The 12,674-nt window shown below is 37.2% G+C and overlaps 1 protein-coding gene across 1 annotated transcript in view; it reads left to right on the top strand.

The window, feature by feature from the left end:
* The window catches only part of SLX4IP (SLX4 interacting protein), a 186,357-nt gene that overhangs the window by 108,786 nt on the left and 64,897 nt on the right, over nucleotides 1–12,674 (top strand). Inside the window, 2 exon segments of the mRNA XM_076010924.1 lie at nucleotides 3,589–3,678; nucleotides 8,043–8,163. Of these exon segments, the coding sequence (XP_075867039.1) occupies nucleotides 3,589–3,678; nucleotides 8,043–8,163 (211 nt within the window).

Below are 12,674 nucleotides of genomic sequence, written 5' to 3'. Positions count from 1 at the left end.
ATAATGAAACTTAAACTAGGTTATCTGTGACCAAAGTCACAAAATGCTGAGCAAAATACCAAATTGGACCTTGCTATTTAATCCTTTAGAAAGCTACTGTGACAGTACTAAGTCAAGTTGTTTAAGCTTCACTATTTTAAAAAAATTATTTTAAGAATTATTTTTGCTGATAAAGAGGTAGCAGAGAACTTGGTTTAGAATGAAGAATTGGGGTGGAGAAGCTATGGAAAACCTCAGTGAAATGTATGTGAGCCACGTCTCACAGCATTAGAAGGACTTTGATTCTAGAATTCCTGGGATTTCAGTGGGCATGAGTCCAGAGGTTCGGTGAATTTGGATGAGAAAAAAAAGTTATATCTTTATTTTGACCAAGTTCTAATCAATTTAGTTTTCCTTTCATTATGAATGTAGGATTCAGAATACAATAGCATTAGCAATATTTGTCACCATTAGGAATTGTAGCTCTTTTCATATTACATAATAGTCATTGCAAGTATCAGAAAATATTATTTATGTTCATCACTACTTCAGATTTATTAGTCTCACTATATCCACTACTATGTGACAAGAAAAACCAATGCCTTAATAAACAAGTGCATACATTACTATATCACAAATTTGTTTTGTTTTGATAACCATACTGCAGCGTAATTGGTCTTCTTTTTAATCCTATGTGGTGTGTTTTATGCATTTAAGAATATTATTCTAGCCAAGTGCGATGATGCATGTCTGTAGTCCCAGCTCTTTGGGAGGCTGAGGCAGGAAGATAGCTTGAGCCCAGGGGTTTGCATCCAGCCTGGGTAACATAGTGAGACCTTGTCTCTAAAAAAACCAAAAAAATTAAAAATAATAAAAAAGAACATTTATTCTGAGCAAATCTCATCAGCTTCACAGATGGTTAAAGAGGTCCATGGCGTACAAAAGGTTAATATTTCCTGGCTGAGATCTTCTAGTTGTGGCATTCAACCTCCACCTGGTGGCAGCATACTCCTTAAAGGTTAAATCTATAATCAACAGTTGAGAAGAAACTTTAAAAATAACAGTATACTTGAATATGATTTTCAAACATTTTTGACCACAACCTGCAATAAGAAATAGGCTCTCCAGCGTAACTCACTACACACGTACTTATATTTCACAAAACAATTCTTGGCCTTAACATGTGACACTAATATTTTTTATTGCATTCTAATATTTCATTAAAATAAAATGCTGGCTGCAGCACGCTAAACTGAGTTTAGTGGGTCACAGTGCAATTGACATCATAGGAGGCCATCTTTTATCGTGCTTCACGGTTCATTTTGGTCTCCCTCAAAATAACCATACATTTTCAGGGACATAGTACCTACCTTTTGAATAACTACCAACAAATCCGAATACATTTTTACACAATGTTAAAAAATTATTATTGATGTGTAATTTATACAGAGTGAAAGGAACTGATCTTAGGTGTATACCTACGATATCCCATCAAAATAACATTCTCATCACCATACCAAATTGCTTTGGTGCTGGTTCTCAGCCAGTTACTTTCTGGGCAATCATTGCTCTGATTTTTTTTCACTATACATTGGTTTTGCTGTTTTAGAATTTTATATAGATGGAGAATCATACAGTGAGTATTCTTTTGCTCTGACTTATTTTGCTCAGCCTAATGTTTTTGAGATTAATCCACGTTGAGTATATCAGCAGTGTGGTGAGTGGCGTTCCGCTGCATGAATATATCACAACTTGTTTGCTCTCCTGTTGATAGACTTTTGGGTTGTCTTCAGTTTGGGTTATTATAGATAACACTTCCATGAACATTTGCACACAAGTCTTAGTGTGCACATATGCTTTCTCTCTCTTGGCTCAGTTGGTAAATAAATGAATTTTTAACTGTAGAAAAATGGCAAACTGTTTGCCAAAGTAGTTAAATGATTTTACATTTTCACTAGGAAAGTATGAAAGTTTGGGTAGCTCCGTATCTTTAACAACATTTAGTGTAGTGTCAGTCTGTTTAATTTTAGTCATTCTGGAGGGTATTGTAGTTGTATTTAATATCTCTTGGTTGGTTTAATTTGCATTTGCTAATGACTGATGGTGTTGAACACTGTTTTCATGTTCTTATTAGCCATTTATCTTAATTTGGTGAAATGTCTGACTTTGGGTTGTTTTTTAAATATTCATTTGTAGTTTTTTACGTGTTTTGAAGGTAAGCTTTTTTTGTGTGTGGGTACAAAGATAGGGTCATTTATTCACATTATATGACTGAATTTTAAAGGTAAAAAAAATTTTTGTGTTTTGGATACCAGTCCTTTATGCCAGATATATGTATTTATGAATACATTTTTTTTCCAAGTCTGTGACATACATATTTTATTAATGGTGTTTTTTAATGAACATAAGTTTTTATTTTGGCAATGTCAAAGTTAACAATTTTTTTTCTCAATATCTGGTGCTTTCCGGATCTCGTCTAGGAAATCTTCCTATCCCAGAGGTTGGGAAAATTAGTTTTGACTTTCATGTTTATGTCTATGATCCATCACAAATTAAATTTTGTGTATGGTGTGAAGTAGGTGTCAAGTTTCAGTTTCTTTCCATATTTATGTCTGATGTTTTAACACTGTTTCTTGAAACTACTTTCCTTTCACCCTTGATTTATACCACAGAATTTTAAAAAACAAAAACTATTCAGCCAAAAAGGTGAAATTGATTTTTTTTTTCCTGTGGTTCACTTTGAACCTCTAGGCCAGTTAAAACATCCCCAGCCTACAGTCTTGGTCTACCATTCATTTCTAGATTAGTTTATTCACAGTTATATTGTGATTCTCAGAAAGTACTTTACTCATAAGGTGTGAGGATTTACAAGCCTATGACTTTTCAAGGGTCTGTAGCTGTGCTATCTAATACGGAGCCACTAGCCACAGGTGGCTATTTAAAATTTTGAATTTAGCTCCTTGGTCACAATAGCCACATTTCAAGCACTCAGGAACAGCATAGGTACAGAATATTTCCATTTTTTCTAAAGTGCTGGACAGCGCTAGCCCATAGACTAAGAAGGAGAGGTAGGCTGTATACAGTTTTGTAGCATATTTCAATGAAAGTTTCTTTAGTTTTGATAGCCGGCATTCAGTATCTACCTTTCTCTTCTCCCAGCCGGTCCTTCTGTCTGTCTGAAAATTCAGTAGCTTATATCTGCTCTTTCCTGCTTAGAAGAAAGAATTCTTCCGGCTGTGCATGGAATCATTCTTTCTGGAGCCTCCCTAGTCCTGGCCTGTTTAACTTCCCTCAGTATTTGACAGTCTTCCAATCGCCCCTGGGATACCTGGGCATCCCCTTTTGAGGTGCTGCCCAGAGACAAATATTCTGTCTTTCCTATCCTGATTAACACTGCATTTCTCCTTAGCATTTCCGCTGTAAATTTCAAACTTAGGAAAAGTAGTAGGGTACGACCTGTAGCCCTGTGTGGTGTTAAGATTGCTGCCTAGTAGTGAACGTTGTTGCCATTTCATCGTGAGCAACCGCACAGGAATTTGTGAGATTTTCTCTCATCGTTTGCTGGACGTGAGCCTCGCAGACACTGACTCTGCTATCCATGTCTTTCAGTGTGGGAATTTTGCTGTCCTGGTGGATCTTCATATATTGCCGCAAGGTTCAGACAAGGATACCAGCTGGTTTTCTGAACAGAAGAAAGAGGTACGGCGAAGCTTTTTACGCTTTAAATGCAAGCAACTGCTACTGCTAGAAGAAATGTTAGCTCTTAGCAGCTTTCATTTTTCTTAGTGGGGGAAAAATATTAAGTGGTATTTATCCCTTGAAAAACAATTGTATTCCCAACAACATACACAGATACATGCAGTTTTTTGTTGTTTTTTTTTTTTCCCCCATTCAGAAACTGTCACATCCATTCACTTTATGTGCTACTCTGTTATTTAAACCAGAAATCTGCTACCTCTTTGTTTGGGGCCAGGGAGAACGGGCTTCTCCATTTTTAAAAAGAGGAGAAGTAGTAGTTAAACGTGACTATTCCAGGTGAGCAGGCATTTTAATCTGACTGGTTTGGAAGGATGGGCTGGAACACCTGGAGCAGGTGTGGAGGTTAACACAAGCTGATCCTTCACACCTGTCTTAAAACTGCTGCTTTTCTGCCGTCCTTTTATTATCATGAACCTTTGACAGGTGAGATATTTGACTATATTCTTTCCCTCATGTTGGTCAGTCAGGAAACCAACTGGTCCTGTGTATAGGAGCATGGTGGACCTCTTTCATCCTCTGCCACCTCCCCTGCAGGTGGAAGGGTTCTACTAGAAGGTTCTAAGTCCACTCCTAGTTCGAAATTTCGGTGCTCCCACCCGAATGCCATCATGGTGGTGGCTTCCGAGGTGCGTTTAGTTCTCCAGTCCCTGCTCACCAGAGAATGGGGCTGGCCAGGTAGCAACTTGTATATAACTTTCACAATATCATCACACTTTGTGTTCTCCATGATGTTCATTTATCACGATTGCTTTTTAGAGTGAGAAATAAAAAGTTTTATTAAAAGGTACTATACAGAGAAGAAACTAGTAATATTGGTAAAAATATATAAAAAGCTTTCCTGTGGTAACTGTTTCAGTCAGCTTTTGGAGATCATTAGAAAAAAAAAATCCTCCCACACTCCCCCCAAATTTGTCAGATAACACATTTTTAGTCAAAAGGTAGTATCACCAGGACTTTGCTGTCATTATTTTGTAAAGGATACCTAGGAACCCAAAGCTTAGGTTCATTATGATGGGATTTATCCTTCAGGTAAATAACTGTGGATTTTCCTCTTCAGACCTTTTTGAAAGAAAAAGAAAAAACTTTTCTTTCCTTTTTTTTTTTTTTTTTTTTTTTTTGAGATGAGGTCTCCATTTGTTGCCCAAGCTGGTCTCAAACTCCTGACCTGCAAGGGATCCTCTCGCCTCAGCCTCCTGAGTTAGCTGGGTTACAGGCATGAGCCACCCTGCCTGACTCTTCAGGACTTGTAAACATTTAGCAGACCACCATCTCCTACTGCCACGTACCTTCACATAATTCCCTGCTTTAGCTTATTAGCATACATCCCCATGATTCAAAACAGTTCATTCATTTCCCCAAAGTGACTAATATTCACCCGAGGGGACCTCACCCAAAACCTCCTGACTTTACTTACATTAACAATGTTCTAGAATCCACCATTCCAGGCCCGTTCTTTTCCTCCATTGACCACCTCGGCCTTAGACCTTTCTTGTTGATGTTTAATCAGTTTTGCCCAAAACAGACAGCCGATTTGGAATGCTTTAAAATAAAGCCATGCGTATGTGAGTCACCTCTTAGCCGAAGCATGAGACTAGGTTTGTTTCAAGGTGGCACCTGCAGCTGCATTGCTCCGCCTGGTACCTACTGGAGGGCAGCGGGGCATGACTTAGCAAAGAGGAGCAGTGCGTGATGGGACCTGCGGAGCAGCCCGGCGGTGGCGGCAGCTGCAAGCGGGCAGGAGTGCCAACAGGCTGAGCTGTCCTCTCAAGGCAAAGTAGTCGGTTTGCTGCTGCTACTTCAAGTTGCTCCTTTGAAATATACGTTCACTGATGACAACTGCCCTGGGATAGTTTGTGTAAGAAAGGAGCAAAGCTAGCCGAGGAAAGGATATGACTTGAGTCTGTGTTCAGTGTCCCAGAGCTTTCATCTTTTTTTTTATCATTAGATCATCGCATGATTGGGATTTCATGAGCAGCCAGTTTGATTACATTTTAACAGGCCCTTTATATAGTGAAAGCCTAAGAATATCCAGTTCCTTTCTAGAAAAAGGAATTCATTACATGTATTAAACCTGTTTATTTTGAGTCCAGCACGAGTAGTCTTTGTACCCAAACAGTCAAACTCAAACTGTTCCATTTGTAAACTTGAGGAAGGGAACATAAGCCCCCATTAGCCTAGAGATGCCCTCTGTATTTCTCTCTCGTCCACTGATTTTAACCTGTCTTCTCATCTGCCCCTCACATGTAGCTGGAAGTTTTTCTTTCCTTGAATTGCTCTGGTTCTGAAGAGAAGACTTCCCCAAGCATGGTGTGGTCAGTTCCTCGGGTATCTTGACCACATTGCTCATGGCCTACCTTTCATTTGTCAAACCTGACTCATGGAAGGACAGCCCCATAGCTAGAGGGGGAGAGCTTATGCGTATGGGCCTTTGCTTTATTTTTGTCGCACTATTTTTAGTTCTAGCCTTATAGGGCATTTATGACCAAATTTTAGCAATCCTTGTTTCCATGTATGTCTTCCACATATTTTCTAGCTCAGTCATAGTTGAACCCTGCATGTGAAGCAAAATTCTTTAATTGTTAAAGAGAAAAAAAAAAGAAAGAAAACCCAGCATGAGGCAAAGCTGCCTTTCTGTTGTGTGAACAATGCCAAAACACTCAACTGTAAATGGATATCTCTGTGTTCCACAAGGCACTACATCTTTGAGCTGTAAAATGAAAAGCAGGAAATTCACATTTGTGAGTTAAACCAAGGGTTTTTCTATGCTGTTTGAGGGGTCCAAGCATTTGTAATAAAAGAAAAGTTTCACTAGCATGGCTCTCTTCAGAGCAGCTAAAAACTGTGTTCTTGTTTTAATTTATGAAGATTCTAAAGAGATCAACCTGAGATGACATTGCAAGAAACCAGTGAAACAGGTTTGAAGTGACCTGGGCAACTCTGAGCCTGCTGCAGAGTCTTTGGGAAGAATTATCAGTCTTTAAGTATCAGTTCTTTTGCATGCAATTTTACTCTCTTTTCCTACATTAGGTTACATTTTCCTGGTAGTGCAGGAAACACTGCAGAGTATCTTCTCATTATGTGGCATGGCTTAAATTTTTGTTTTTCCTCTTCATAAATACCACCAATATATTATATAATACAATTGACATACCCAGAAATTTGCTAGTTATATGGAATGTTGAAATTGAATTAAAACCACTCATTTCTCTTGCCTAATAAATGTTAATCTACTTTAGAGACATTAAATCATTTTCACCATTCATAGGTGACTATAGTGCAGTTTTAACAAAAGCAAATGGGGCACATACAGTATCATTAACAAGAATGTGGAAAAAAATTCAGATTACTGGTTGTCATTTCTCAGTTTACCCCACTGCATAGCACTATTTCTTCTTCAGTAGATTTGTAAACCTGAAGCCAGAAACAAATGAATGATGGTGTTTAGATTAAAAAAAAAATGTATAAAGTCACTGTTTCTGGCTCCTGGGGAACAAACTGGAAGATCTGGCAATGCTGTGCCTGTAAATATAGCAACAGTCCACAAAAACAATGGGAGGTTGCAGGGGGTGGCTGCCGTTGACTGGACTGTGGTCTGGGCACCCAATGCCATGTGCACCAACAGTCTGAGAACATGCCCTTACTCCTGACTCCTTCCCTATCCGTAGCCCCCTGCCTGGCCACAGTGGACATTTCCCTGGGGCCCTGGCTGCCAGCCTGTGTTGGCTCTATTTGACTTTCCTCTTCTGTTTATCACAATGCAATAACTGATGTTTACATGAAAACATTCTTTAGCTCACTGGTTTTATCACCTTGTCACCCTAATGTTTACTTTGAAGTGTTTTTCTCTTCCTTTTAGAAATGTGAAACTGAGGCAGAGAGAAATGAAATGAATTTCCCAGATCACACAGTGAGCCAACGTCGTGATTTTGAACAAACATTAGTAGCACATTTAAATCTATAGTGCAGGGGTCCTCAAACTTTTTAAACAGGGGCCCAGTTCACTGTCCCTCAGACCGTTGGAGGGCTGTTGGAGAGCGAGGCGCACATTCCACACGAGCTGCGCACTGTGGACCCGGGGCTGCTAAGCAGGACAGGCAGCGGTGGCAGAAACACCTGGAGGGCTGGATTTTGAGGTCCCCTGCTAGTGTCATCCACAAGCACATACAGCATTTTTTCAGCATTCATAGCTAAATTAAAAAGCAAACAAAATGAAATGTTCAGCGTTGACTTTTTAACATGGACTATGTTAACTTTTTGCATTGCATTAAAGTAGAAAGTTATATCCAATTTTTTATGTATTTTAGGAAGTCTGTTTACTGTTAAAAGAAACCATTGATTCAAGAGTTAAGGAGTACTTGGGAGTTCGTAAACAGCACAGGCCGTCAAACACAGAATTCACAAGATCCAGTCCCTTGTCCTTAAAAGGTAGGAACAGAGCACTTTGATTTTGGGACAAAAAATAAATAAAATTTCTGCTTTGTAGGGATGGCAATTATGTTTGACTCTGACTGTCTTGTTAATATAGTGATACATTTAAAAAATATGTCATAATGGAGATACTTTGGGTAAAGAAAATTAACCAAAAAGCCCTCAGGGCTTTTAATGGTAGGCAAAAATATATTAAAATAGCAAATAAAACATTCTTAAGGAAATTATAAATTCTTTAAAGGATTTAAAAAACTTTTTCCCCCTTCCTTTTTGATTGACGTGTAATAATTATACATGTTTGAGATAGAGTGTTTTAATGCATACAATGTGTAATGATCAAATCGGTGTAATTAGTATATCTGTCACCTCAAACATTTATCATATCTATGTGTTATGAATATTTAAAACCCTCTCTTCTAGCTTTTTGAAAATAGGCAATAAATTATTGTTATATATAATATAGTGCTATGGAACACTAGAATTTATTCTATCTAGCTATAATTTTGTATCCCTTAACCAACCTCTCCCCATTCTCTCCTCCCCACTACGCTTCCCAGCCTCTGATACCCACAGTTCTTTCCACTTATAGGAGCTCAATTTTTTTAACTCCTACATATGAGTGACAACATGTACTATTTCTTTCTGTGTCTGACTTTATTTCACTTAATATAATGTCCTTGAGGCTTATCCATGTTGCCACAAATGACAGGATTTTATTCTTTTAAATGGCTGTATTCCAGTGTGTGTGTGTGTGTGTGTACACACATACATATATACACACCACATTTTCTTTATCCATTCATCTGTCTGTTGATGGACATTTAGATTGCTTCCATATCTTGGCTCTTGTGAATAGTGCTGCAATAAATGGGGGGGTACAGGTGGTATGTCTTCAATATTCTGACCTCCTTTCCTTTCTTTAAATACCCAGTTAGCGGCAATGCTGGATTGTAATCCCAACAGATTTCTTAGGAAACCTCCACACTGTGTCCACAATGGCTGTACTACCTTACATTCCCACCAAGAGTGTATGTATAAGAGTTCCCTTTTCTCCATATCCCCACCAGCATTTATTTTTTGTCCTTTTGGTAATAGCCATTCTAACTGGGGTGAAATGATATCCCATTGGGCTTTTGATTTGCATTTTCCTGATGATCAGTGATGATGAGCATTTATTCATACATTTGTTGGCTATATCTACGTTGTCTTTTGAAAAGTGTCTATTCAGATCCTTCACCTGTATTTTTTAATTTCTAATTATTTTTCATTTCAGGGTATTATGGGGGTACAAAAACATTGTTGGTTACATAAATTGCCTTTACACTGTGCGAGTCAGAGCTACAAGTGTGCCCATCCCCCAGACAGGATGCATCACACCCGTCCTTTGCCTATTTTTTAATCAGATTTTTTTTTTTTGCTGTTCAATTGTTCCTTATATATTCTGAATATTAGTCCCTTGTCAGATGAATAGTTTGCAAATATTTGACATTGTACAGGTTGTCTCTTTATTCTGTTGTTTCCTTTGCTATACAGAAGATTTTTAGTTTGATATAGTCCCGTTTTTCTATTTTTATTGCCCTGTGCCTTTGAAGTCTTACCTATAAAATCTTTGCCCAGACCCATGTCGTGAAGCACTTGCCCTATGTTTTCTTCTATTAGTTTTATAGTTTCAGGTCTCATGTTTAAGCCTTCAATCCATTTTGAGTTGATTTTTGTATGTGGCGAGAGATAGGGATCTAGTTTCATTCTTCTGCATATGGATAGTCAGTTTTTCCAGCACAATTTATTAAAGAGGGTGTCTTTTCCCTAACATGTGTTTTTGGCACCTTTGCCAAAAATTAGTTGACTGTAAATATGTAAGTTTATTTCTGTATTTTCTATTCTTTTCCATTGGTCTGTGTGTCTGTTTTATAACAATACCATGCTGTTTTGGTTCCTATAGCTTTGTAGAATATTTTGAAGTCAGGTAGTGTTATGCTTCCAGCTTTGTTGTTTTGCTCAATTTGGTTTTGGCTATTCACGCTCTTTTGTGGTTCCAAATGAATTTCAGGATTTTTTTTTCTATTTCTGTGAAGAATGTCATTGATATTCAGTAGGGATTACATTGAATGTATAGATTGCTTTGGGTAGTGTGGTCATTTTAACAGTATTAATTTTTTTATTTCCTTCAATTCATGAGTATAGTATGTCTTTTAATTTTCTTGTGGCCTCTTCAGTTTTTTTCATGAGTGTTTTGTAGTTTTCATTGAAGAAAACCTTCTTTCACCTTCTGTGTTAAATACATGCCTGGGTGTTTTCTTTTTTGTAGCTATTGTTAATGGGATTAATTTCTTGATTTCTTTTTCAGCCAGTTATTGGTGTATAGAAACATGGCTGAATTTCTTTTTTGAGACAAAGTCTTACTCTGTTGCCCAGGCTGGAGTGCCGTGGCATCAGCTTTGCTCACAGCAACCTCAAACTCCTGGGCTCAAGCGATCCTCCTGCCTCGACCTCCCAGAGTGCTAGGATTACAGGCATGAGCCACCGTGCCTATTTTGTATGTTCATTTTATATCCAGTATCTTTACTGAATTCATTTATCGTTTCTAACAGTTTTCTGGTGGGGTCTTTGGGTTTTTCTATATATAAGATTGTGTCTTGTGCAAAGAAGGACTAGTTTACTCTTTCTTTTACAATTTGGATATCTTTATTTCTTTCTCTTGCCTAATTGCTCTGGCTAGGACTGCTAGTAAGTACTATGCTGAATAGGAGTGGTAAAAGTGGGCATCCTTATCTTGTTCTAGTTCTTTTTCAGGTTTTCTGCATTCAGTATGTTAGCTATGGGTTTGTTATATATGGCTTTTATTGGTCTTTATTGTGTTGGTGTAATATGCCACTTTTATTGATTTTCATATGTTGAACCATCCTTGCATACCTGGAATAACTCCCACTTGATCATAGTGCATTTTTTTTTTTCCTTTTTCAAAATTTTCTTTTTACTCCATATACACTCAGTGGATGGTGTATATTTTTTTTGAGATGTTGTTGGATTTGGTTTGCTAATATTTTGTTCGAGTTTGTTTACAATTATGTTCATCAAGGTTATTGGCCTGTAGTTTGCGCGCGCGCGCGCACGTGTGTGTGTGTGTGTGTATGTGTGTGTGTGTGTACTTGATGGCTTAGGTATCAGGATAACATGGGCCTCGTAGAATGAACTAAAAAGAATTCCCTCTTCAATTTATTGGAATAGTTTGAGAAGAATTGGTGTTCTTATTTTAAATTTTGGTAGAATTCAGCGGTAAAGCTATCCAGCTCTGATCTGGTCTTTGGAGACTTTCTATTACTGTTTCAGTCTCACAGTGTGTTGTTGTTGGATTGTTTGGCTTTTCATTTTTTTTTTTTTTTCTGGTTAAATCTTTGTAGTTTATATGTATCTAGGAATTTATCCTTTTCTTCTAGGTTTTCCAATTTGTTGGTGTATGTTTGTTCATAATAGCCTCTAATGATCCTTAATATTTCTGTGGTATCAGTTGTAATGTCTCCTTTTTTGTTTCTGGTTTTATTTATTTGGGCCTTCTCGCTTTTTTCCTTAGTCTTCCTAATGGTTTATTGACTTTGTTTTTTTTTTTTAAAAAACCACCTTTCATTTGTTGATCTTTTGTATTTTTTTTTCACTCTATTTTGTTTAGTTCTTCTCTGATCTTTGTTTCTTTCCTTCTACTAATTTGGGGTTTTATTTGTTCTTTTATAATTCCTTAAGGTGCATTGTTAGATTGTTTATTTGAAAACTTTCTCTTTTTTTGATGTAGGTGTTTTTCCTATAAGCTTCTCCCTTAGTACCACTTTTTTCTGTATCCCATAAGTTTTGGAATGTTGTGCTTCTATTTTCATTTGTTTCAAGAATTTTTTTTCTTCTTAATTTCTTCATTGACCCAGTGATAGTTTAGGAGCATGTTGTTTAATTTCCATATATCTGTACAGTTTTCAAAGTTCTTCTTATTATTGGCTTCTAGTTTTACTCCATTTTGTTCTGAGAAGATAACTGATAGAAATTCAATTTTTAAAAATATGTTGAGACTTGTTTTGTGTCCTACCATATGGTCCATCCTGTAAAATGTTAAATGTGTTGATGAGAAAATGTATATTCTGCTGCTGTTAAATGAAATGTTCTGTAAATGTCTGTTAGGTCCATTTGCTCTATAGTGCAGTTTAAATCCAATGTTTCTTTGTTAATTTTCTGTCTAGATGATCTGTTCAAAGCTGAAAATGGTATGTTGAAGTCCCCAACTATTATTGTATCGATAGCATGCATACGCGCGCTTGTTGTACGCGCACTCTCTCTGTCTCTCTCTCTCTCTCTCTGTCTCTCTCTCTCTGTTTAGTTCTGATAACTTTTGTTTTATATATCTGAGTACTCCAGTATGGGTGCATGTATATTTACAATTATTATATCCTGTTGCTGAATTGATCCCATTAGCATTCCACAATGACCTTTTTGTGCTTTTTTATGTTTTTTGACTTAGTCTGTTT

This window comes from Microcebus murinus, chromosome 16 (genome assembly GCF_040939455.1).
Source record: "Microcebus murinus isolate Inina chromosome 16, M.murinus_Inina_mat1.0, whole genome shotgun sequence".
Taxonomy (NCBI): domain Eukaryota; kingdom Metazoa; phylum Chordata; class Mammalia; order Primates; family Cheirogaleidae; genus Microcebus; species Microcebus murinus.
The sequence above is the reverse complement of the archived record's forward strand: the minus strand, read 5'-3'. Positions and strand labels throughout refer to the sequence as shown.